The 27,816-nt window shown below is 35.9% G+C and overlaps 1 protein-coding gene across 1 annotated transcript in view; it reads left to right on the forward strand.

The window, feature by feature from the left end:
* PIKFYVE (phosphoinositide kinase, FYVE-type zinc finger containing) overlaps nucleotides 1–27,816 on the forward strand; it is a 121,432-nt gene that overhangs the window by 15,381 nt on the left and 78,235 nt on the right. The window contains 4 exon segments of the mRNA XM_044669421.1: nucleotides 3,673–3,835; nucleotides 7,777–7,948; nucleotides 11,525–11,732; nucleotides 15,649–15,738. Coding sequence (XP_044525356.1) covers nucleotides 3,673–3,835; nucleotides 7,777–7,948; nucleotides 11,525–11,732; nucleotides 15,649–15,738 — 633 coding nt within the window.

The raw sequence follows: 27,816 nt of genomic DNA on the forward strand, positions 1-27,816 counted from the left end.
TTGATCAAGACCTATTTCCAAATTGTTTTTAGTTGCATTGGTGTGGTAGCTATATCCCCAATCATGTCCACCCCAACCCATGTGTTCAAGCAGTTGTTTTTCTTATATGTTTCCTCTCCTGCAGTCCTTCCTCTGAATGTGGGTAGCGTTCATTACCATAAATCCCTCAGAATTGTCCTGGGTCATTGCATTGCTGCTGGTACAGAAGTCCATTACATTCGATTTTACCACAGTGTATCAGTCTCTGTGTACAATGTTCTTCTGGCTCTGCTCCTTTCGCTCTGCATCAGTTCTTGGAGGTCTTTCCAGTTCACCTGGAACTCCTCCAGTTTATTATTCCTTTGAGTGCAATAGTATTCCATCACCAGCATATACCACAATTTGTTCAGCCATTCCCCAATTGAAGGACATACACTCCTTTTCCAGTTTTTTTGCCACCACAAAAAGCACAGCTATAAATATTTTTGTGCAAGTCTGTTTATCTATGATCTCTTTGGGGTACAAACCCAACAATGGTATGGCTGGATCAAAGGGCAGGCATTCTTTTATAGCCCTTTGAGCATAGTTCCAAATTGCCAGCCAGAATGGTTGGATCAGTTCACAACTCCACCAGCAATGCATTAATGTCCCAATTTTGCCACATCCCCTCCAGCATTCATTACTCTCCCCTTCTTTCATTTTAGCCAATCTGCTAGGTGTGAGGTGATACCTCAGAGTTGTTTTGATTTGCATTTCTCTAATTATTAGAGATTTAGAACACTTTCTCATGTGCTTATTGATACTTTTGATTTCTTTACCTGAAAATTGCCTATTCATGTCTCTTGCCCATTTATCAATTGGGGAATGGCTTGATTTTTTTTTATACAATTGATTTAACTCTTTGTATATTTGAGTAATTAGACCCCTGTCAGAGTTTTTTGTTATAAAGATTTTTTTCCCAATTTGTTGTTTCCCTTCTGACTTTGACTACATTGTTTTTGTTTGTACAAAAGCTTTTTAGTTTAATATAATCAAAACCATTTAATTGACATTTTGTAATTTTCTCTAACTCTTGCTCTGTTTCAAAATCTTTCCTTTCCCAGAGTTGTGACAAGTATACTATTCTTTGTTCACTTAACTTATAGTTTCCCTCTTTATATTCAAGTCATTAACCCATTCTGAATTTATTTTGGTGTAGGGTGTGAGATGTTGATCTAAACCTAATCCCTCCCATACTGTTTTCCATATTTCCCAGCAGTTTTTGTCAAATAGTGGATTCATGTCCCAAAAGTTGGGCTCTTTGGCTTTATCATACACTGTCTTGCTGATGTCTTTTACCCCAAGTCTATTCCACTGATCCTCCCTTCTGTCTCTTAGCCATTACCATATTGTTTTGATGACTGCTGCTTTATAGTATAGTTTAATATCTGGTACTGCTAGGCCCCCTTCCTTCACATTTTTTTTCATTATTTCCCTTGATATTCTTGATCTTTTGTTATTCCAAATGAAATTTGTTATAGTTTTTCCTAATTCAGTAAAGAAGTTTTTTGGTAGTTTGACAGGTATGGTGCTAAATAGGTAAATTAATTTGGGTAGAATGGTCATTTTTATTATGTTAGCTCATCCTACCCGTGAACAATTAATGGCTTTCCAATTGTTTAGATCCAGTTTTATTTGTTTGGAAAGTGTTTTGTAGTTGTTTTCGTATAATTGCTGTGTTTGTTTTGGTAGATAGATTCCCAAGTATTTTATATTGTCTATGGTGATTTTAAATGGTGTTTCTCTTTCTACCTCTTGCTGCTCTGATGTGTTGGAAATGTATAGAAAAGCTGATGATTTATGTGCATTTATTTTGTATCCTGCAACTTTGCTAAAGTTGTTGATTATTTCTACCAGCTTCTTAGTTGATTCTCTAGGATTTTTTAAGTAGACCATCATATCATCTGCAAAGAGTGATAGCTTAGTCTCCTCATTGCCTATTTTGATACTTTCAATTTCTTTTTCTTCTCTAATTGCTACTGCTAGTGTTTCTAGTACAATGTTAAATAATAGAGGTGATAATGGGCATCCTTGTTTAACTCCTGATCTTATTGGGAAGGCTTCTAATTTATCCCCATTGCATATGATGTTTGTTGATGGTTTTAGGTATATACTGTTTATTATTTTTAGGAAAGGTCCTTCTATTCCTTTATTTTTCAGTGTTTTCAGTAGGAATGGATGCTGTATTTTGTCAAAGGCTTTTTCAGCATCTATTGAGATAATCATGTGATTTTTTATTTGTTATACTGTTGATATGGTCAATTATGTGGATGGTTTTCCTAATGTTGAACCATCCTTGCATTCCTGGTATAAATCCCACCTGATCATGGTGGATGACCTTCTTAATTACTTGCTGGAGTCTGTTTGCTAGTATTCTATTTAGGATTTTTGCATCTATGTTTATTAGGGAGATTGGTCTGTAGTTTTCTTTCTCTGTTTTTGATCTCCCTGGCTTTGGAATCAGTACCATATTTGTGTCATAAAAGGAATTTGGTAGGACTCCTTCTTTCCCTGATTGGCTTTTGAGTTACTTGCTTGAGTTTCAGTGGTTCATAATTTGTAGCCTCTTCAGAAGAAATCAGTTTAATTTTAACTTCACACATGAATTCTGCATTGATGCTTTGGGTTCTAGTGAAATATTAGGATATTCTGGACATGGGCCACTTTCCTTTTAGAGGGCTTCCTCTTATGTTGTTTCTGTGTTGTTTCTGCCTTGCTCCTGCTTCTTTCAGAGTGGCAGAACAGATTCAGTTTCTACTGTCACATATAGTCTTGGTCACTCTTTCTGTCACTTTTACTTTTTGTCACTTTCTGTCTTCTGTCATTCTTTATGCATTTTTATTTGATTCTTCTACCCAGTCAAAGATAAGATCAGTGCTTGATATAAGAACTAAGAAAGGAAGAGGACCTGGAGGCTTTGCACAGGTCACATTCTTTTTGTGCCTTTTCCTCTGGGGGAGTTCCCTTGCATTTGATTCTCAGGGACCAAATGCAGATGGCTTAAGGATGGTAGCTTGATGATGCATGACTAAGAATCCACTGTGATCCCTACTAGCTTCTTTTTTATTTTTTTTTTAATTCTTTTTTAAACCCTTGACTTCTATGCATTGGCTCCTTGGTGGAAGAGTGGTAAGGGTGGGCAATGGGGGTCAAGTGACTTGCCCAAGGTCACCCAGCTGGGAAGTGTCTGAGGCCAGATTTGAACCTAGGACCTCCTGTCTCTAGTTCTGACTCTCAATCCACTGAGCTACCCAGCTGCCCCCCATTAGCTTCTTTTTATATCTCTTCCTTTTTAAATAAAAGAATCACAGACTGCTACCATGTTATAGCCATCCTGTGACTCAAAAGAAATTATACCTGAGATCTTTACCATTTAGAGATTCTTCAATGACTATATTATTTCTTCTTTTTTTTGGCAACATACTCTCCCTTTCTAGCTTTGGTCTTTTCTTTCTTCACTCCTTCCTGCCCCTTCCTTCTCCTCTCCTAGCAAAAAAGGAAAAACACCATCCTTGTGACAAGTAGGGTCAAGTAAAACAAATCACTGGTTTCCTCTGTCCAAAACTGTGTGTCTCATTCTGTGTTTGGGGATTATCTCCCCACTGTCAGGAGGTGGCTGTCATGCTCCATTAGATTTTCATTGCATTGATAAAGAGTCTTAAGTGTTTTCCAGGTTAACACAACCTTTTTAACCCTTCCAGATACCAGAAGGAAAGCAGAAGCTGTTGTAGGCCATGATCCTCGCACAGCTGTCCAGCTTCGAAGTCTAAGCACAGTCTTAAAGCGTCTCAAGGAAATCATGGAGGGGAAAAGCCAGGTATTGCCTAGAAGCTTGGGACAGTTATTAAGCGGCTCTTTAGGTAATGCCATGATCACTAAAAACATGCTCTAAAAATCATCTGAAAGAAAAGTTCATGCTAATGCTTGTGCCAGCAATTAATGCTATATGTTCCTTATACTATCAGTATCCTGGATAAGTTATTGAACAGGGAGGAAAGTATAAGAGAGGGAAATGGTATGTGTTCTCCCTTTTTGTATGTTCCTCATAGCTTAAAGATTGCTTTTAAGCAGCCAGAGACTTTGGCATCCTGTATCCTCTGTTTTTCTTATTAATTATGAAACTGACAACTGTTTTACATGTAAATATAACAGTTTAATTCTGGGAGTGGAAATAATGTGGGTTTATTCTTTTTTTTTTTTTAATCCTTATCTTCCATCTTAGAATCAATACTGAATATTGGCTCCAAGGCAGAGGAGTGGTAAGGGCTAGGCAATGGAGGTTAAGTGACTTGCTCAGGGTCACACAGCTAGGAAATGTCTGAGGCCAAATTTGAACCTAGGACCCCCGTCTCTAGGCCTGGCTCTCAGTCCACTGAGCTACCCACTTGCCCCCCAATGTGGGCTTATTCTTGAGCCAAAAAAAGAGAGAGATTTAGTTTTTCTATTAATCATTAAATCAATAATTATTAATCACCTGCTATATGTCAAGCTCTGTGCTAAGCACTGGGATACAAATTATCTTCTGTGTTTTCTTAAATGATGTCTTTTCCTATTCAGCTCTTCTCCTTTCCTCCTCCTCCCTGATATGGAGTCTTTCAAATCTAAAAGGGAATTATATTCCAAAATTTTAAAAGTTGTCTTGGAATTGTAATGCATTTTCCCATAGCAATAAGACAATGCATAGTAATTAGGTTTTCAGGTTAGTTAACAAGAGCCTTTTTAAAAATTCATAATGTACCTGAAATAAGTCAATAATTTTCTTATTTTCAAACCCACTCAAAATGGAAAATAATTTCAAGTCACATTTTTAAAAAAGTGAAATATATTTAAACATAGAATCTATCAAAACACTTTAAAAACAAATGAGTTCCAATGTGTTAAAATAAATGGAACTGAAAAATGTGATTAATAGTTTTGCATGTGAATAAATAGTTTTTAATGTATCTTGAATATCGCTGTTAGGAAAGATGACAGGTTTAGTTGGGAAGATGAGACAGTGACTGGAAATTTTTTGGAGATTCTAAAGGGATTTCTGGATCTCTTCAAAGACTTTCTTTTGCCATAATGTACATAGAGTTATGATACTAGTACTCCTTGTATATGTTAGTGTGTGTGTGTTTATATATATACTTTTTAAAAAATAAAAACCTTTACCTTTCACTTAGGATTAATATTGTGCATTGGTTTCAAGGCAGAAGAGCCATAAGGGCTACGTAATGGAAGTTAAGTGACTTGCCCAGGGTCTCCCTGCTAGGAAATATTTGAGATCAGATTTAAATCCAGGGTTTCCAGTCTCTAGGCCTGACTCTCAATCCATTGAGCCATCTACCCACCCCTTTACAGTTTTTCATCTACTTTAAAAATAAATCTCTGAATAGATAGTTTGACCTTTTTTTTTTATTGATAGTGCATGCCATTTAAAGGCCTATAGGTAATTTGGGACTCATTGCTGTCAGACTGAGACAGGATAAGTGACTTGCCCAGGGTCACTCAATTAGGAAGAGTCTGAGGAAAGATTTGAACTCAGGACTTCTTGAAAGTCTAGTGAGAGGAAAAGTGATTGTACAGCTTTTAGTCTAAGGTGGGTCCTTAGATCATTACTCTTTCTGTTTATAGGAGAACTAAGATGCTCTTCTTCCCATATAGGAGAACTGCTAAATAGGGAGTGAATCCCAATAGTTACCTCACTAGCCTAAGAACTGGTGGGAACTAAGGATATTGGGAAAAACCAGAAATCCTTAGTGTCAGTTGAAGAGGTGAGAGCAGTGAATCTGGATGCAATTACTTACTTTTCTTTTTCATCTAAACTCTTCATTATCTAATCAAGCTTCTCAATCTGGGTTTTGACTCATTTTTCTTTTGACCAGAATGGCCTCTCTTTTCTATTTATCCAAAATAGCTGCATGTTTGAAGATCCAGCCCCCCCCCCCCCCAACTTTCTACTTAAGAGTTTATACCTTGGAATTTGTGCTTTGGGATGAACAACAGCATGATTTAGTGGATAGAGTACTAGCCTTGCATTTAGAAGAACTTGACTTTGGATCCTGTCTTTAATGCTTGGCTAGCCATGTGACCATGATCAAGTCATTTAACTTTCTTGAATCTTGGTTTCCTCATCTTTAGGAAGGGGATAATATCTCTGATCCTTTTATTTCATAGGACTGTTAGGAGACTCAGAAGAGGTAACCAATATGAATTTTACAGAGTTTGAAACCATATAAATGTTTATTATTTTTATATTGTATTGTCTTTTATTATTCTCTTTTGTTTCCTGGGTGTTACTACTGGCTTCCCCAGCTAAATTTTAGGATCTTCAGTGGTAGAGATTGTCTTTCGTATTCCTTCTGCATGTGTCTCAAGACTCCTGCTCTTGTAGATCGCTTGTAGGATTCTAGGATCATAGGATTCTGGCTCCAGGGTTGTTGAACCTGTAGAGAACATAGCCACAATCTAGAGAGATTAGGTTTAGGGCTGTCACATTGAGAGGGAGAGGCTGCAGCTCTAGAATATGAGAGACACAGAGATAGAGATTATAAGTGCATTTGACTATGGAAAGGATCTGTGATTACCTTAGAACTTCAGGACCTTAGAAACCATCTGTTTCAAATTAGTCATTTTATATATGGGAAACAAGACTTATTTTATTTAAATAACTTGCCCTTGATCATAGAGGTAGCACATGACTTTAGCTGATATTCAAGGGCAAGTTATTTAAATAAAATAAGTCTTGTTTCCCATATATAAAATGACTAATTTGAAACAGATGGCTTCTAAGATCCTGGACCCCTTTAATTATCTTATAAAGTGTATGGACTTCTCAGAATAATGTTTTTAAATACCTAAAATAAAATACTTGTGATTACAAAGGAAACTAATTTTATTGAAATTCAGTTATCTGTGTATTTAAAAAATTTCTTGGACCCCAAATCAAGGACTCCAGTGATAGGATTTTCAAAAAATTGCTTGAGAAATATGGTAATAACTATTGGTGGCATTAATGCCATCTACCCTTTTTTCTTGGCTGTTTTGACAATGCTCTTAGTTGCCATGGACACTTGCCTAGATACCAGTTTAAGGGAATTGAGTTAAATGGGCCAAGTATTCCAGTGACTTATTATAAAGATAGAAAATAGTAGAGATTATAGAACTTGTATCTTAGTGTGTTACAAACTACCCTTTAATATCTAGAACATTAATTCTTCAGTAGTAGGAGTAAAAACAAACCAGATTATGTTAGTTATCAATATTTGTGTGTTTTCTACTTGAGGAAAACACTTGATTGTTCTATGCAGTGAATCTTTTTAGAAGGTTAATCAGAAGCTTTAAACAGTGCTGAATTTTTTAAATTAGAAGTTTCTTTTTGGAGCTTCCTTATATTCAAATTCTGAGCTTGGATAAAGGTCTTTAAAAGTAGTAATAATAATGTATGTAAAAACCCACTCCTAATTTTCATAATCTACATGGAACTGAGCAGGTTAAGATACCATACTTGATTCTTTGCAAATGCAGTTCTCGGGAAGGCAATTTTAGATAGCACCCGCACATGTACTGTCATGCTTCTTAAAGTAATGTCAAATCTAGTTATAGAACTCTACTATTTACTTGGATCCTAATGTAAAGTTTTAAGGAGGATGAACTGTGACATTTCTAGGATGGTAATTATATGCTTTTTGTTTTTCTTAACTTTCTTCCTTGAGTTCTGAAAATTTACTTTCTGTGATAAAAAATTTCATGAATATATCACTTTTTATGTTATAGGATAGTGACCTGAAGCAGTACTGGATGCCAGATAGCCAATGTAAAGAATGTTATGACTGTAGTGAGAAGTTTACCACCTTTAGGCGTAGACATCATTGCCGGCTATGTGGGCAGATCTTCTGTAGTCGTTGCTGTAATCAGGAAATCCCTGGAAAATTTATGGGGTATACAGGTAAGTATTTCTGACAATTGTGGTCATTATCATAATTGCTAGTTTGAGGCACTCTATACCCCAGAATTCATTAATTCAACAATGTGTCTGTCCCTTTCAAAGGAGATGCTAAATATTATAGGAGAAAAAAAACACTTCTTCCTATTAAAACGAACATTTAATAGACAAGCTAGCAACATAACTACAATACAAAGTAGCACATAATAAATGCCACCAGAGTAGTATAAGTAAACTTATAGTAATGTTAAAATCTCCTTTGAAAATGAGACTCACAATACATAGAAACCTGAGAAACCTTTTGGGTACATAATTTTCTACATACCAAATGATTTGCTGAAGGCTCTTGAACAGAAGTGATTTAGAGATTTAAAGATTTAGAGAACTCTCAATTGTTTTAGCTTGTCTAATACGTAAACTGTTTGACTCTCAAATTAACTTGTTTTATAGAAATAATGAACATTTTTGAGATAAGGGTAACTAGGTGGGGCAGGTGGATAGAGGATCAGGCCTGGAGACAGGAAGACTTGAGTTCAAATCTGGATTCTGACACTTACTAGTTGTGTGTCCCTGGGCAAGTCACTTAACCCTCTTTACCTCAGTTTCCTCATCTGTAAAATGAGCTGGAGAAAGAAGTGGCAAACCATTCCATTATTGTTGCCAAGAAAACTCCAAAAGGATTTACAAAGAGTTGTACATGACTGAAACAACTTAACAACAGAGATAAGACAAGTAGTGTGGACTCTTTTTGCAAAAAGTTTTTTCCTGATATTCTTATGCAAATTTATTAGATGCTAGAACAGGATTTTGCAAGCTTAGTGTATTTATATATTATCAGGGGTCAAAAGGGCATTATTGGATGATAAATTGCATTGAACAAATATACACATTTATATTCTATACTTTCAAGCTTTATTTCCCTAAAGAAGCTAAAACCACCAAATAGAAAATAATGAAACTTATTCCTGGTATTATTACTCTCAATGTAGGTGGGTTTTAATCACTCCCTTTGGTGATCTTAAGCTCTCTTTGTGTTTCTTATTTTTAGTGCATCCTATATGTTGGGTGCTCAGGAATATTTGAATTAAAGAATGATTCCCATTCATGTTTCTTTTCATTTTAACATAAATCAAAGAATTGTTTGTTGTTGCTGTTTAAATATTGAGATTGCTTATGTTATTATATTTTATAGCTTGTGAACCTGGACTTAAATTATGAAGATAGGCATTAGTCAACTTCATTATAATTATGATTGGGAACAGAATGTGGAATGATAGGTTTCTATCATTAGCAACTTAGCTGAAAAAATTATTCTCTAAATATTTAAGTGTGTGTGATGACTTTAGTTGCTATGATAATTTATTTTACTTTGATCTCCCCATAATATTTTTGATAGAAGAGTAGGAACTTACAAATCTTTTTCTTGAATATTTCTGTTTAATGAAATTTCAGTAAATCCTATCACTAAATTTCCTCAGGTACCAGAATTTATCATCACTTGATGACAAGAATCATATTTTATAATAAAAAATTTCTGACCAAAAGACTAAATTGTTCTCAAGGAATTTATACTTTGTTAAGGAAAAAAGAATGTTTTTTTGGTCGGGGAGAGGAACTTACACTAGGGGTAACTTCGGGGATGAGACATTAGTAGGTAGCGGGATTCCGGAATTAATAGTTTGTTGGAAGTATGTGATGCATTTCCTCAGAATATTAATGTTTGTGCCTTTGCAAAGGATTTGTGATTGCATCAACATGGGGAATTGCCAGTGTGGGGATTCACTCCATTAAGGCAGATTGAAGTCTATCTATGATTTAGTAGTTAAGTTTTAGAAAGATACTTAAAGCACAGAGAAGTTAAATGACTTTCCTAGGGTCACACAGCAAGCCATTGTCAAGGGTGAACTTTGAATTCTAATGTTTGAGGGATTGGCAGTCTATAGCCTGTTTGCTAACCCCTCCTCTTTGCTGTGTCACCTCAGCATATCATATAAGCATCTTTAAACATGTAGCATGCTAACACTTGAACTGAGAGTGGTTAGGGAGGGAATAGCAATAAGAACAAAGTGAGCTGAAGCAAAAGAGGTAAGGCAGCTGTGGTCAGCAGGTACATTTTATTGATCTGTCCCATTAGGAAAATAGCATCTACCCTGCAAAGTTTGGTCTTGTAATTGTACCTTATGCAGAAGTGTTAGCACCCACTATAAAACAAATTCCACAAGGCTTTTTTCAGGACAGTGGATAAAAATGACCCCTTTCGACTCACATTTGGACAATCAAGGCACTTATTAAGCACTTACTCTATGTTTGGGGCTACAGATACAAAAATGGAGGAAGTAAATGTGCACATAATAAGTATGTATAGAGCAAATAATAGGTCATTTCTGGGGAGAGGAACTAGTACCTGGAGAATCAGGACTAGTCTCATTTAGAAAGTGGGACTTGAGCTGAGCTTTGAAGGAGAAAAGGGATTCTGAGAGTGAGAAGTAAGGAGAGAGACCATTCTTGGCAGCAGGGGGACAATCTGTACTAAAGCATGGAAAAGGATGATGGAGTAAATGTCTCTGTGTTAGGAACATACAGGAATCTGGGAAACTGGGAGAGGCAGACTGTATGCTTAAGACAAGTTTATTCTGGAGGCGATAGTGTCACTGGAGCTTGTAGAGCAGAAGAATCTGGTCAGATCTCTACTTGAGGAATATTACTTGGTCTGTTGCGTGGAAGACTGATAAAAGACTGAGACCATGCATTCTCTCCTGTTCTGCTTTCTCTTTTGTCATCTTATGTGTGCTGTTTTGCAGACCAGATGGACCAGAGAGCTGGCTGGCACAAGCAGATTCCTCTGGGTTTGCTGAGTTAGGGACTGGTCATTTTGCCCTTAATTATAATTATATTTCCTGATGAGTCAGTAACTTTATCATAAGAAATGTTTCTATATTCTGACTGAAGCTTCATATGTGTTCTAGCACTTTAATTTATGATTCATTAGACTAGAAGCCCCTTTTCAGAGCCTAACAACAGTGAGCTTAATTCCCCCCCTTCCCTTGTAGCTTAGGGAAGTCAACTTGTTTTTGTTTATTCTGCTAAAGGCTTGCTTTTTGCTCTTAACATATCCATTATGAAGTAGCTTTTTCTTCTCATTTTGAAGCTTTATCATTCTTTAAACTGGTCACTGATTAAGACAGAAATAAATTAGTTTCCATACCTGATTATTGTTTCTTAATTTTTTGTAAAGTAATAAAACTAATTGAAAACTTAAAAGTTTTCTCTGCTTATTCATATGCTAACTCATTGAGATTTTCTGTTTACTAACTAGTAGAATTCATGACATCAGCTTTTAACCTAAGAACAGGGGTCGGAAACCTTTTTGGCCGTGAGAGCCATAAACACCACATTTTTTAAAATGTAATTTCGTGAGAGCCGTACAGTGCTCACAGTGCGCGCTCCTGTAACAGCGCCTGAAAAAAATTGACTTTATGGCTCCTGCAGAAAGAGCCATACGTTGCCGACCCCTGCCTAAGAATATAAATATTCTGTAAGGCAACATTCTAATTGCATATTTTTCATTTTTTCCTTTAGGGGATCTTCGAGCTTGCACTTATTGTAGAAAAATAGCTTTAAGTTATGCTCATTCCACAGATAGTAATTCCATTGGGGAGGATTTGAATGCTCTCTCGGATTCTGCCTCCTCTGTTTCTGTACTTGATCCCATTGAGCCACGAACACCTGTTGGTAGTAGAAAAGCGAGCCGCAACATATTTCTGGAGGAGGATTTAGCCTGGCAAAGGTACAGAAAACCTTTCTTTGTGGGGGAGGGGGAGCCGTGTGTGGACAATGAGGGAAGGGGGTAGGTGGTTTAAAATCTTAGTGTTCTGGGATTACAACCTAAAGATAGACTGCTGCCTTTGCATCTGGGGAAGCCTATAGACCATTCCCATAATAAATTTTTTACATGCACAAAATAAAATATAAAGGATTACAAAGGAAACCATTTACCAGTTGAAATAAAGATATAATTTTTATCCCATCCCAAGTTCTTAGATCCCTTGAAATTTATATACAAATCAGGGGCTCTGGATGTCAGGCTAAGAATCCCTGCCTTAGAACATTTAATTCGTTTAAAGAATTTTCTTTTTTTTTAAATTTAAAAAAATTGAAATGTTTTTAAAAAATTTTTTCCATGGTTACATGATCCATATTATCTCCCTCTCCTCTTCCTTCCCCCTTCTCAGAGTTGACAAGCAATTCTACTAGGTTATACATATATTATTTTGAAGAAAGTCATCCTAACCTTTCTTCTTTTCGCCTTGATTTGCCTGAAGGAGACCAATAATAATAATTCATTAATAATACTTTTTTTACTTATTACATAAGTGAATGGTATTGATTTTTTAAACTACCAGCCACTTTCTCTTTTATCCCTCACCCCATTTTCCCCCTTTAAAAAAATCATAGTATTTATATAAATACTTATTTTGTATATATATGTGTGTATGTAGAAAAGGATATTGGTGAATATTTCCTGGCAGTTTCTTTAATTACCATAATTAAGGTTCCTATGTTCAGCAATTTCTGATTAATGTTTTCTTTAATTACTTTTTCTCAGTTTAATATCAAACCTCTGATAAGTAGTGGCCATACTCAGAGAAGTCATATTTTAACTATTGGCCTTCAAATAAATATTTTTGCCAGTTGTTTTAGACTATAGAAATAACTGATGTCTAACTTGTTAATATGATTAAAGAAAATATAATAATTTCTAAAAAAGGATCTTTTCTTTGTTTTGGAGGGGCCTCAGAAAATAATTTCATAAAACATAATGCTGAAAATATTTGACAGAACATTTAATTTTCAGAATGTAATGGGAATAATTAATGATCTTGAAATACATAAAATGAACTCTGAAGACTCCTGTAGAAATTAACATTTGACTCTTCAATAAATAACTTTCTATTTGTGAATCAGGCATGAAGATGCTGACTGCCTTTTGCTTACCCAAGAAGTTTGCATTTGGGTGTGCAGAAGATGTTTGAATTAGTCTCTTTATTATGGTATACTATGTGGGAATAGAGAATCAGATTCATTCCTCAATAAATTATAAACTCATTTAACTCTTTATAGAATATTATATTGGTATCAGATTTCTGAGAGGAGAAAAAGGCATAAGTTAGAGTGAGGATTTTTGGGGAAGGAACAGAGGAGAAAGATATTTTCCTCTTCTCCAAGAAGGGAATGACAAATGAATTTTTTTTAGATCCTTTACCTTCTGTCTTAGAATCGATACCAAGTATTGGTTCCAAAGCAGAAGAGCAGTGAGGGATAGGCAATTAGATCTAAATAACTTGCCCAGAGTCACACAGCTAGGAAGTGTCTGAGGCCAGAATAGAACCCAGGTTCAATGCCCCCTCCAAGCCTGATAGCCATTATGTTACTTAGTTGCCCCAGGTAAATGAGTTTGTAAGCATTATTTTTTTGAAGTTAGTATAATGGGAAAAATTCTTAGCTCTTCTGAGCTTTCAGTTTGTAGTCTGGATTGGTTATGAGTGAAAAATCAGATTTTATTATTGCATACAATATCTCATTCTTTGTTACCTGTGTGAAAGCTTTCTGCAAAATACCCCATTCCAGCTAAGTGTCTTAAGTTTAATAATACTTTATTTTGTTAACAAGCAGTTTAGCATAGAAGGAAACTAGCACATTTGGTGTACTTAGTATTCCATTTCATCAATAATGTTGTTCTTATCTCCACCATCTCCTAATCTGTCATTTAAGCCAGCTTTCTTTCTACCACTATATTCCACAGGAAGCTCTCCTGAAGTAGGGAGGAGAAGAGAAGGAGAACTACTTTAGCTAACCTTGTTTTGCCACCTTTTTTCATGTCCAGTTGCCATGAGGAAATTCCCTTTTTCGAAAGATATTGAGCCTCTCCAACTTCAATTTCTACTCAGTTTTCATTATGACAGCTATAGCCAACCTGCAGGGCTGAGAAGAAGAGCAACTATAATCTTGCCTTTGTCTAGAGCAGTGATTCCCAAAGTGGACACTACCGCCCCCTGGTGGGTGCTGCAGCGACCCAGGGGAGTGGTGATGGCCACAGTTACATTTATCTTTCCTATTAATTGCTATTAAAATTTAAAAAAAAATTAATTTCCAGGGGGCTAAGTAATATTTTTTCTGGAAAAGGGGCGGTAGGCCTTGGGAACTACTGGTAGAGGGAAACTCTTGAGAGACTGAATTGTTAAAAGTTTTCATAACTAATTTATTCGAAGGTATCTTGACTCAGCAAGGTATGTAGCTCTCTGAGTCTTGCAAATATATGATTACTGGCTAATGTATTCAATTTTAATTTAAGCCAGATCTAAGCATTGAGAATTATTAATTTGTTAAAGATACTAGAAATAGTATAATAACTTCCCATTTTTTGTAACACTAATTTAAATGAAATGCCAGAAATTTGGAGTATAGGGAAAAGCAACTAGTACATTTGGGTTGGAAAATGAGTGCATGATGGAGAAGAAAGGGAGATCAACTTTGGAAGACCAAATTGTGGAAGGACTTGAATATTAATTAGCAAAGGAATTGATAACTTCTCAATAGTTCATAGGAGATTCAAAATTTCTTTAGTTTGAAAGGAATGATCAGAATTATGATTTAGGAAGTAGTTAAGAGGCCACCTTAGAAGCTGAGTTAGGTAATGTGGACCTTACGTAGTACCTCATGAAATGAAATTGAACGGAAAAGGGATATTTGCATGCTACTTGTAAATCTTATTTGTGATTGTTAAAATTGTTTTTGTACATTCTGATTTAAGCAAAACCTAAATTAAAACTGACATGCACTTTCCAAATATATATTTTCCAATAAAATTATTCTTAATCATAATGGTTAATTTCCTTACAGGGATAGCTTGGGTCTCTACCCCAACTATAAAAATTTTATTTTATTGTAATTTTGGCAAGTGAACTAAAATAATCTGGCAATTGTATATTTGGAATCATTGCCTATTCTGTTGTTTTAAATAGCTATATTCTTTTCTTTTGGGGGGGGGGAAGAATAAATTGAATCCCAGTATTTCCCTACTTTGTATATATAACCTACAAATAGAAAAAACTTGATGCCATATTACTTATACACTGGAAATTGAGTATGGGAAGCATAGATAAATTAGATTTTTTAAGCTATTACTTTTTTTAGAAAAGCCCTTTAATAATCACCTTCATTGTTTTAAAGTGTGATTATAAATTAAAATTATATTTATTAAGCCTCACACATGAAAACCATGATCATCATAGTTAGATCTTCTGAATAACTTGATGTTCTGATATTTGTGATATTTAATTTCCTCATTTAATATTTTATTTTATTTTATTTATTTATTTAAACCCATAACTTCTGTATATTGGCTCCTAGGCAGAAGAGTGGTAAGGGTAGGCAGTGGGGGTCAAGTGACTTGCCCAGGGTCACACAGCTGGGAAGTGTCTGAGGCCAGATTTGAACCGTCTCTAGGCCTGACTCTCAATCCACAGAGCTACCCAGCTGCCTCTCATTTAATATTTTAAAAACAAACCTTTCAACACTTTTAGACACTTTTGGACTGGGGAATGCTATTTCATAGCTGGACACTTTGAAGTATCTTTAGTATCTTTAACAACTGTTTCATTAATTCCATTGTTTGTGACAGTTTTTTGTTATTTTCTTCTCAGTTTGATTCACCCAGACTCCTCAAATACTACTCTCTCAACACGACTTGTGTCTGTTCAAGAGGATGCTGGAAAATCTCCTGCTCGAAATAGGTAAAATAGCAAACGGTATCTCTGCAGATTATACCATTTGTATATAGCCTTGGAACCACAGGGCAATGTTCTGATTCAGTAAATGGTATACTTTTTTGTCCAGTTTTGTGTAATTCATTGCTTCAGCCTCCTGGTAATGATAATGATAAAAACTTCTATTTATGTAACCTTTTAAGGTTTGCAAAATGTTTCCCTCCCAGTAGTCTTGTTAGGAAGTAAAATTATCTCCATTTTTACACATGGAAAAGCTGAAATTCTGAGAGATTAAGTAACTTGTCCCCACTTCTATTAATAATAAGTACCTCAAATAGACTATAACTCAGGATTCCAGACTCTAATTTTAGGACTATATACCCCATACCAAACTCATTTTACCTCCCATAAAGGCACAGTATTTTTTTGTTAGCAATTATTTGTAAGTAGCAATTGGGATTTTGCATCAAATTTATAAAACGATTTGATAAATATTCACAAAAACCATTTTTTTTCAAACTAGCCAGAAATCTAAGTTTCTTCCTGTGGGAAATTCAGGCAGGTTATTTGACATCCGAAATTATTGTCTCCCAAATTAATTAGAGTCAGTATCTTAGACCTTAGAACACCTTTTGGAGATAATCTTTTCATTTTATAGATGTGAAAACTTCAGTCTGGGGAAACTTAAGGCCCCTTTACTGATTAGTGGCAGAAGAGGGATGACAACCTAAGATATTTGACACTCATTCTAATGAACTTTTTATTGTACCACATGATCACTTTTCAAAAACAGTTTTTAGAAAATTAAAGTCAAGATTGATGCATTCTTTGTATATATTACATTGTGTAGTGGTTGGTTTTGTGTGAAGTGTTGGATAGGATGCTAAACTTTCCATAAAATTTGTCTTGTGGATCTTGGCTTTTTTTTTTTCTTTTATTTTAGAAACCAACTTTAGAGGCTTAAATTTAGTTTTCGTTTTTTGGGACGTGGTGAGACTGCTGTTTTCCCATTTTAGCTGTCATTGAAAACTTTGCTAGATAATCTGATCAAGCATGGCCTTTTCATTTTTTCCTCACTTGGTAATTATTTTTTGTGGGAGAAGGTATCTGTTTGGAATATTATTAGAGTTTGATTAAATATTCTTTTCATTACTTAATCTGCATTATCATAGTAATAGGAAGTCATAATTAGTTGGACACATAAGGGGAGAAAAGTAAATATAATCTACTTGCAGATTTCCTAGCAACATTAGTGATTGGTACATAAAATATGTTTTCTTTTCAGATAATGTCATGATAGATCACCAGTTAGTGAAAATTTCCCTTAGAGGCCCTATGATTATCATAGGAAAGGATTTTGGAGACCGTCAAGTTCAAAACTCTTATTTTAGAGATGAAGAAATTGAGATTAAGTTGACAGTCTAGTGGAGCAGCTAAGTGATACAGTGGTTATAGTCCTGGGTCTGGAGTCAGGAAGACTCATCTTCTGAGTTTAAAAAAAAATATTTAACATATTTAAAGATATTTAACAGATATATAATGGCTAGATAAATCATTTAACTCTGTTTGCTTCAGTTTCCTCATCTGTAAAATGAACTGAGGAAGGAAATGGCAAACCCCTCCAATATCATTGCAAAGAAACCCCAAAATGGAGCCAGTCAGAAATGACTGAAACAACTTAACAACCAGTCCCCTAGTCATCGCATTATGTCTCATAGACATTTCATATTATTAATTTGCTTCTGCTTATGAACCTCTTTCCAGACAATATTAGTGCTCTTCCCAAATATTCCCAGCTAGGAGTAATTTTTCTCTTGAGTCTTTTTGACATCTATGCATGTAATCACTTAAAGTTTTTGTCATTTGTGTACATGTTATTGTAAGAAGGGAAAATTGATATTTATATATATATATATGATATTTATATATACATATATTTAAGGTGTGGTCACCAGGAATCAATCAAGTCTAGATTGATTCCATAATTAAAAATAGACCCAAGTCAGGATGGCTTTTATGGAAGTTTATTTACAATTAGGAAGGTTGAAGGTAGGGAAAGAGAGAGAGAAAAACTCTGGTCCGGACCACAGGTCTACCCACAGTTTCTTTACGATTTATCATTTTCCTTTTTTTTTTTTTTTTTTTGGCATATTTGCCACTCTAATGAGTGTGGGATAGAATCTAAGAATTGTTTTAGTGTGCATTTTTCTAATATTAATGATTTGGAACATCTTTTCATTTGACTATAGGTAGACTGAGTTTCTTCCCTTGAAAACTATCCATATCTTTAGACCTTTTTATCAGTTGGGGAATGGCTCTTTATTTTCTGTAAATTTGAATCAGTTTCTTATATAACTTGGAAGTAAGACTTTTATTCAGAGAAAGTTGCTGCAAAGATTTTTTCCCCCCAGTTAATTATTTCCTTGGAATCTTAGCTTTATACTTTACTATAGTCAATAAAATCTAATCCATGAATAAACAAGAGCACTGGACTAGATCAGTGATTCCCAAACTTTTTTGGCCTACCACCCCCTTTCCAGAAAAAAATACTACTTATCACCCCTGGAAATTATTTTTTTTTAATTTTAATAGCAATTAATAGAAAAGATAAATGCACCTGTGGCCATCACCACCCCACCTGGATTGCTACAGCACCCACCAGTGGGCGGTGGTGCCCACTTTGGGAATCACTAGACTAGATGATCTCTAAGCACTCTTCCAGCTTTATATTCATGATCCTATTGCCAGCATCTTTTGATTTCAAGTAGCAGTTAATATTTTCACAACACTTTACTACACATTTTGAATACCTTTATTGGTATTCAATAAGGTATTATATGATACTTTTACACAGAAATGGCTAACCCTTCTCTCCTCTCTCTATATCATATTGCACTACTAGACACCATTTCTTCCCGTCGAAAGCTATTACATCACTTGGAGTTGTGTTCTAAAGTAAATTTGTATTATTGCTGGGACAAATTTCTAATGGCACCGTAGACCTTCATCTTCCACGTGCTTCTGATGTACTCCACATACTTCTGACATACTCTTTACTTAGATACTACCCAACTTGCCATAATTATGCAATTATTGCTTCAAATAAATGTACTAATTATATTCTAAGATTCTACTTTTGAGAATCCTACATGACTCTTAGTATTAAAGCAGAGATGTTGGATGGAACAGATGCAGTTGTTTGAAAAGTCAAATGAAAGGTTTGTGGCAGGTCCAAAGATAACCTTCAAAAAGAAAGGCTATAACTCTGTTAACCCTGGTTTATTTAGCAGCAAAAGCACTTAGCAGCATTTTTTACATAATAAACTCTAAGGGTGTCTTTTCGTATATATTTTTTTAACCCTAACCCAATGTCTTAAGTCAGCGGACCAGAAAGGGAAGGCAATTGGGACTAAATGACTTGCCCAGGGTCACATAGCTAGGAAGTCTCTGAGGCCAGATTTGAACCTCTTTATTTTAGGTCTAATGCTCTAGCCACTGTGCTACCTAGCTTCCTCTGATGTCTTTTGTATTTACATCATTGTCATTTTCAGATAGGCTGCTCTGATACTCAAACCTCCTCTTGTAATAAGAGGAAATCAGCTGACCAATGACTATGTCTGAGAGCATATGCAGTGCTCTGCATCCATATTCCTTCCACCTTTCTAATGAAAGAAAAGAGTGCTTGTGTATGGGGCACATTGATCACTACAATTACTTAGTATTTGGCTTCATCTACAGTTCTATTAAATCACAAAATGGTAGACAATGCTCATTTTTAATCTTTTCTGCTTACTTTACCAGTTTATTATGTCTTTCCACATTTCTATTAATTCTTTACATTTAGCATTTCTTATGGCCTAATAATATTCAACTGCATTAATAAATCATAATTTGTTTATAATTTATATCTAAAGTGATACATGTTTTGCTTTCATTTTTTTGGCTACCACAAAAAGTATATATTTGGGTATATGGGTATATATGGATCTTATTTTTGATTTCCTTAGGGCTGTGTTGGTGAACCTATAGCACGCATACTGGTTCCTTTACCCCTCTCCACACACATCTAAGGACATTTCTCACATTACCCGCCCCTCTGCCCAGCAGCCCAATGGGAGCATTTCCTACCTCCCCTGTCTGGGATAAGATGGGGGAGGGGGATTCACATGGGTGTGAGGGTTGCATTTATGGAGAGGTTAACTCTGGGATAAAGAGTATAAACAGTTCAGTGACTTTTCTCAAATAATTCCATTATTGTTTACCAGAATAGTTTGTCCAATTCTTGGCCCTACTGATAGCTTATCAGTGTTTGTCTTCCTGAGGCATTTTGGTAAAAAGGTAACAACAGAAATAGCTGGTTTAATTTCTATTTCTCTTGTTAATAGTGATTTGCTGATGTCCTTTGATCACTTATCTGATAAAGAGAATGGATCAAATGATCATAGATTTAGATCTGGAAGGAACCTTAAAGAGCAAATAGTCTAACCCTCTCATTTTATGGATGAGAAAGCAGGCAAGGAGAAGTTATTACTTAACAAAGGCAACAAAGGTATCAGAGATTGGACCTAGCCTAAGTCAATGTTCCAAATCTAGTTCCCTTTCCACTGTTTCATTCTGATTCTATGGCTCTTGGTCTTATGTGTATATGTCTATTTCCAATTTTTATTCCAGGTATCAGACTTCTTATCAGAGATATTTGAACCAAAGACATTTCTTATTTGACAGTTTCCCTCCTTATTCTATAAGGGGAAAAAATTTAAACCCTTACCTTATGCATTGCAATTGTAAGAAGGAAATTTATATATATGGTGTGGTCGCCAGGAATCAATCAGATCTAGATTGATTCCATAATTAAAATAGACCCAAGTCAGAATGGGTTTTATGGTAATTTATTTACAATTAGGAAGGTTGAAGATAGGGAAAGAGAGGGAGAAAAACTCTGGTCCGGACCAGCAGAGGTCCAGACAGGGTGAGAGTTAAAAGATTAATTAAACTAGGCTACTAGTCACAAGGCCTTAGAAATTAGAGAGGCAAAGAAGCCTCCTTGAGGTAGAGACTCTAGAAACGCCAAGGTAGGCGAAAGGAAGTCAGCCTACCTTACCCACGTGACAATTCAGAGGAGAAGCTGCCTGAGGTCTCAGCAGAGATCCTTCAGCACCAAGTTCAAAGTGGGAACTGCCTCAACAGGAAGTTACCATCATACTTGAAGGATAGCCTCTTCTGTCACTTCCTGGGGGTCCACCTCTAATTCAAATGGACAAATGGCAGCCTCAACACTGTTTCAGATTGCCCAAAGGGCAGTCCCTTGTTCTTGACTTGTTAATTATTGTCATGTGTGGGTAGTAACTCATTTCCCCTCCCCACTAAGGGAGTGGGGATGACATTAACTCTGGTGGCTAGAGTCTAACTATGAATGGGGGTGAGCTAATTCCATTTACACATTATGATCCTCTGTAGTATATTAGATTGTAAACTCTGAAATGCAAGGATTCACTGTGAATTTGTTATTCTTCAGAGTATATATGAAAGCTTACATGTACTCACACACCCATGTTACTTCTCAGAAAAGATTTAAGATGTTATCTGTGTAGAAGTGTTGTTGCTTTGTCTCTTTGTCTTTTTTTCCTCTGTGACTGACTCTTCATGACCCAATTTGGGGTTTTCTTGGCAAAGATACTGGAGTGGTTTGCCATTTCCTTCTCCAGTTCATTTTACAGATGAGGCAAACAGGGTTAAATGACTTGCTGAGGGTCACATAGCTACTAAGTGTTTGGCTAGATTTGAACTCAAGAAGAGGAGTCTTTCTAATTCCAGGCCCAGCTTCTTATTACCTGTGCCACCTAGTTTCCCTGTGTAGAATAGGTGTTGACAATCTCTTCAAAGGCCACAGCTTTTTAGAAAAGGAGTAAAAACCTGTTCCTGGCCACTCTTTTCTAATTGGTAATGAGGAGATCTATGGAGAAAATTACTTGCAGCACTGGGCTTATATTAGAAAAGGTTTTTAGTGCTACTTAGAATATACTTCTGTGAAATGTATATTGTAATGGGGATAATTTGACAAAAGGTGTGTGGTACAAGGGAATTTTGAAAGGAGATTACCAGGGATTTATTAAGATAGTAAATCTAGGCTACAGGTAGGCTGGAATAAGGAGATTCAGGATATAATAGGGCTGAAGTCAGGAGTTTAACACTGAAGGAATAAGATCTTCAGGGAGAGGGAGAATTAATCTAACAGGCAAATACAGCAGGGCTTATAGACCAGGACTCAGACTTAAACACAGGCTGAGGGAAATAGACTAAACTGAAATTAACAACAGGCTTAGTTAATTTCACAGGAAGGGACTTGTTTTGAAGTTACACCTTCCTCCAAGATGGATACCCCGGCTTCCCTTCAAACCCAGAGTATGTTGGTTCTTTCCCTCTTCTTCTATCTCTTAAATAACTAACTGACCAATTATACTAATAAGTCTATTGAAACAACAAAAGGGTTTATTATCTTTAAAGGTTGATGTGTCAGGAAAGTGGTTCAAAGGAAGCCCTAACAGTTGTCTCAGGAACCTCAGGTGGGGGAAGGGAGGCAGAGATGGAGTCTGAGTAAGGTCCTGCCTTTAACTCAAGCTTACAAAGTACTCTTGATATCTAAAGGGAATAAATGATGATTGACTAGTTTCCTTATATCTAATATTGTCAATTATAATTAACCCTTCATGAATTTGAACTCCTCTCTAATTACTCTCCTTATTAACTCCACAGACATATAAGGTAAGGGAGGGAAGGTAGGAAATAATATAGGAAGGAAGATATAAAGGGTTTATCCAAAATAACAATTTCTTAAATAAATATTTCAAAGCTAGGCTAAATTTCAATTCTACAGATAGGTAAGGAAGCAGCTTGGCTGATCAGACAACCTCCCTCCACGGGAGACCCAAACCAACTGAACTTTTCCTCAAGATTCCAAACCCCTAACTACTTTTAGAACTCAGCCAAAGCTAGAAAAAACTATATGACCCCTTCTCTCTATACTACAATATTATAAGTGTTTAGAGATTCAAAGAGCTAGACTTTTTAAAAGGGCAGTTAGAAACAAATAAACAACAGTGAAAGATACTTTAAAATTTGATGTTTGATAGTCAAGTCAGTTAGTCAGTAAACATTTATCAATCATCTTTTAGTTGGCCTGCCCTGAGCTAAGTGTCTTGGATGCGAATAAGAAAAAGAAAGGCAGTCTTTGCCCTTAAGGAGCTTACCTTTTAATTGGGGAAGACAAATAAAAGGAAGCTGGATAGGAAGAAATGGTAGGTAGGGGAAGGAGAGGAAGGGAAGAATTTAGACTTATGACTTGACTCCTCTCTCTCTCTCTCTCTCTCTCTCTCTCTCTCTCTCTCTCTCTCTCTCTCCTTATCTCTCTCCTTTCGTCCTTCCTTCCCTCTTTCCTCTATCTTCCATCTCAGAATCACTACTGTGTACTGGTTCTAGGGCAAAAGAGTGGTAAGGGCTAGGCAGTGGGGGAGAAGTGACTTCTCAGAGTCACACAACTAGGAAATGTGAGGTTAGATTAGAACCCAGGACCTTCAGTCTCCAGGCTTGACTCTTCATCCACTGAGCTACTTAGCTGTCCCTGAGGCTTTTATTTTTTAGTCTGAGGTACTCCATGTTCATAAGGAATATAGGATAGTAATCATAGGAGGGACATGTGTGGAGAATAAAAGAAATAAAGAGCTAAGAAATCTAAAAAGAGGGCTTTCAAGATTAGGTGTGAGTAAGGCATTCCAAAGTTGGGGGTAAGCTACAGATGATGAGCCAGCCATCAAGAGAGAAGTCATTTAACCAAGAGAGTATTAAGTATAGCCTGCATGCCTGGTGTTGGAGAAACAATCACAAAAAATGAACAATCCCTTCAAAGGAGTTTATGTAATGATGGGGGAGATCAATATATGCCTAATCAATCTGAATATATACAAAAAATATAAACACAAAGCAGTGTTTGTTTGGGAAGAAAAGCACTACTTTTTGGGGGGGAATCAGGAAAGAATTCCCGAAGAAGGTGGTCCTTGAGCTGCTGGTTAAAGAAGAGGTTAAAGGACGAATTAGAGGTGAGCAGAGAATGCATTTCAGGTATGTGATATGGCCAGTGCATGGAGATGAGAAGGACATTATTGTTTGTGGGCTGTGGGAGAGACAGAGAAATACCAGTTTGAATTGTAGAGTGTGAAAAGAAAAGTAATGTCCATTGAGGTTAATATTGTGAAGCTTGAGTATCTCCCCTTAGCCCCCAACTCCCACAACCAGGGCTATCGTATGTCAAGATTCTGGGCAGTTTGAGATGGCTTGCTATCAGATTGATCAGAGATTCATCCATGGAAACCTCAGGCAAGAAAGCTAACAATCTTTAAGACGTTAGCAGTGGATCTCTTGAGACTGATAATTAACTTCCTTACTTACTCCTTTGAATTGTTTTTCTGGCAGCTTGGAACTGTTTTTACTTTCCTGGATTACATACTGCCATTTGGACTTCTTTTTAGTTGGGGACTGGTGGATATTTTTTTTTCTTGTAATCAAAATTATTTATTTTACATTTTGTAATTTTTTCTAACTCTTGCTTGGTTTTAATGGTGGATATTTTTAATGGAATGAATTGTTTATATAAACCCTCAGTTTCTGAATAATGGATTTCACTAGACAGGGAACTAGCACCCTTACAGGATAGAGTTGGGGCTAGGGAGTTCAATGGATAGAGACGTAAAGTCAGAGAAACTATGTTACAGATCCTGCTTCAGACACAACCTAACTATGTGAGCCTTAGTAAAACATTTAAATCTCTTTGCCTCAGTCTCCTGATCTGTAAAATGGGGATAATAAAGCACCTATCTTCTAGGGTTGTTTTGAGGACCAAATGAGATAATATATAAAGTACTTTGCCCAAAATTTTTGAAACTTTAGAAATGTGAGTTCTTTTAATAATAAGAATAATTTTTGTGATTAATTGACTTAAATTTAATCATTAAGGATTTCCCAAGTGTCTACTATGTACTGGGCACTTTGCTAAGTATTAGGGTACTCTGCTAAGGCCTGGATACATTGAATACGTTCCAGAAACGACCATAGGTTTTATGCTTAGTGTTTAATCTGTTTCTGCCTTCTCTTAAAGCAGAAAAAAAATTAAAAAAGTAATCTCAGTTTTTTTGAGTATATTTATCAGTTTTTGAATTTTATTTTCTCTTAACTCTTTTTTTAAAACATTATTTGTTATAAAAGATGACTTTCTGGGAGAGAGAGTTATAGGGAGAAATCTAGATGATATAAAAACAAAAGATAACACTAAAATTTATTTTAAAAAACATTTCATCAGGTAAAACCCCGTTTTACCTGTCTGTCCTAGTTGTTGTCTTTGATATACTCTGCTAGCAGCAATCTAAAAGGCATCATTTTGAAAAATTTTCCCAGTTTTGGGGATTTAAAGAATATGGAGAGAACCATCTGTCTGTGATTTTTTTCATCCAGAGTACTTTTGTGTCTTGAATGATTCCTTAACAAATGAGTATAAACCCAAAATAGCCAAGCAACTTAACCCCTCCCCTCCAAACATTTTAATAAAAAGTATAGACCATACAGTCAAGAGAATATTACTGTTTAGTTTTTAATCCTTCCATAAAATAGTTTGGCCAACACACTTCACTTTTAACTCAGGGTCATATCCAAAAGGTCTAAATGTGAATATGAATGAAAAAAATAAGGAGTTAAAATTATATTTGTTTCCTTCCCCCCTCCCATTATTATCTATGATCCTTTAAGGGCTAGTATGTGCTTCAGTGGATAGAATGCTAAGTCTGGAGTCAGTAAGACACATCTTCCTGAGTTTAAACTTGACTTCAGACTTCCTAACTTTGTGACCCTGGGCAAGTTACTTAACCCTGCTTGCTTCAGTTTTTTCATCTGTAAAATGACCCAGAGAAGGAAATGTTATACTACTCCAGTACTTTGCCAAGAAAACCCCAAATGGAATCCCATAAAATTGGACAGGACTGAAATGACCGAACAACCACAAAACAACAAAATGAATATTTAACTCTAGTGGCTGAATGTGGCTTAGCACAAAAGCTAAGACAGTACCTGATTCAAGGAGCTTACACTCTTAAGAGCCCACATGTAGAGAATTAGTGGCCAGGGAGGGGCATTTTAGTTGCCTCTCTGACACCCCAACTATAGAATTGATTTGATTATGGTTTCAAAACTGAATGGAGGAGGGCACAGAGGTAATGTGATGTTTTTGGAGAGAGAGGAGGGCCTTGGGCAGATGTTCCTCCAGGATATTGTTTCTGGTGTCTTTTGCTTGGAGTGGAGTCATTTGTGGAGGAAGTGGCCAGAAAGGAAGGAAAGGTGAGATTTGGAGACAGGTAAGATATACTTGTATGTACCAAAAATCTTACTTCATAGATTTTTTGAAGCAAATTTTAGGGATTCATAGGTCAAATGAGTTGGCTTTAAGAAGGTAATCTTTAGGAAATTAGCCATAAAACTGCTTTTTTGATATACTTTATTTAAAAAATATCTTTTCTGTTTGCATCACAGTTATTTCAATCCATTCCTACAAATTGAACTTTCTCTTGTGAAGAAAAAATACAATGCTTTAGTAAAATTGACATCTGAAAGTTTGAATCATTAGCTATATTTTTGTTGTTGATCTTTGTGAGATCATGACTCTCATGTAGAATCATGGAATTCTGTCTCATTGCAACTCATGTAAAATAGAAGGTTCTTTAAAGACTTAAAACATTCCACCATTAAGGTGACAGAATTCTGCCAAGTGGGCAGTGTATGAATATGGGGGAAGATGATTAAGTGGTAATATTAGAAAGCAGATTCTGAAAAACGAAAAATTACATGTGGCATAATTTAGTTGGGGGAAACTAAGAGTAGAGACCATGAAGTAACTTTTTATCACTTCTGTGCCATTAATAAGTTAAGTAACTGAAAAATTACTTAACATTTTATCCTAATGACCTTATCTGTGAAACCATGTTTATCTTGTAGGGTTGGTATAGGGTATTATAAAATGTTTTGCACAGTATAGGACTGTATCTTTCAAAATAGAAGTTATGGAAATCCTAATGTTCTGGTGTATATGTTTGAATCCATGGGGAGCAAGGTGTGTGTGTGAGGTTGGCATTTTTAGGAAGGATATGGCTCCTTCAGGAGCTTTTGTTGCTTAAAAGTGTGTGGGAAAGTGTCTCAAACAGCATGAAAAAGTCTTTTTCAGAATAAAGATAAATTGATTTACACAATATAGGCCAAATTGTAGTATAACAGTGGAAAAAAAGTGGCCTTTTTGTATTGGAGGATTACTTCAGCTAAGGGAACCATAATCTGGAACTTTGCTTTTAAAAGAGTTTGTTTATGGGATTCTAGGTGGGTTAAGTGGATAGAGAGCCAGGCCTGGAGTCAAGAGGACCTGGTTTCAGATCTGGCCTTAGAAACTTCCAGCTGTGTGACCCTGGGCAAATCACTTAACCCCTATTGCCTAGCTCTTGTTAATCTTCTGTCTTAGAATTGATACTGAAATAGAAGGTGAGGGTTTTTTAAAAAATGTTTCAAACATGGATGGTATTTTATATTAACAGCGGGTTTTCTGATGGCTCTTGCCCCTTCTGTCCTCTCTTCAAGTTTTGTCTGTCTCTCTTCTCTTTTAATATTAACTTGTTGAAATTACAGTGCATCTTACCCTTTTCTCTGTGCTCTAGTTTTCTTTCACTTTTACTTTGTGGTTAACACATTGATGTAAAAATACTTTAGAATGTTTAAAATTGGTCTGACATATCTCCATCTTTGGTTGCCCTATAAATTATGTGTGGACTTAACCAATTTAGTAATCAAAGAAGTTTTCAGACACTTTAAAGCCACATGCTGCAGATACTTGATGACTAAAACCCAAGGGTACTGAGCCCCTTGAAGTTTAAACCCTCACTTAAATTAAGCCTTCCCACCCCCTTGGAGCTCTGCCTACCCCACTGAGAAACAGTATCCTAGATTCAGCATTCCCATTTCCAGATAGATCCCCTTTTCTATCTATTGAGCCATCTCATGTAACAAGGAATAAAAAAAAATAAC

This window comes from Gracilinanus agilis, chromosome 3, assembly GCF_016433145.1.
Source record: "Gracilinanus agilis isolate LMUSP501 chromosome 3, AgileGrace, whole genome shotgun sequence".
Lineage (NCBI taxonomy): Eukaryota > Metazoa > Chordata > Mammalia > Didelphimorphia > Didelphidae > Gracilinanus > Gracilinanus agilis.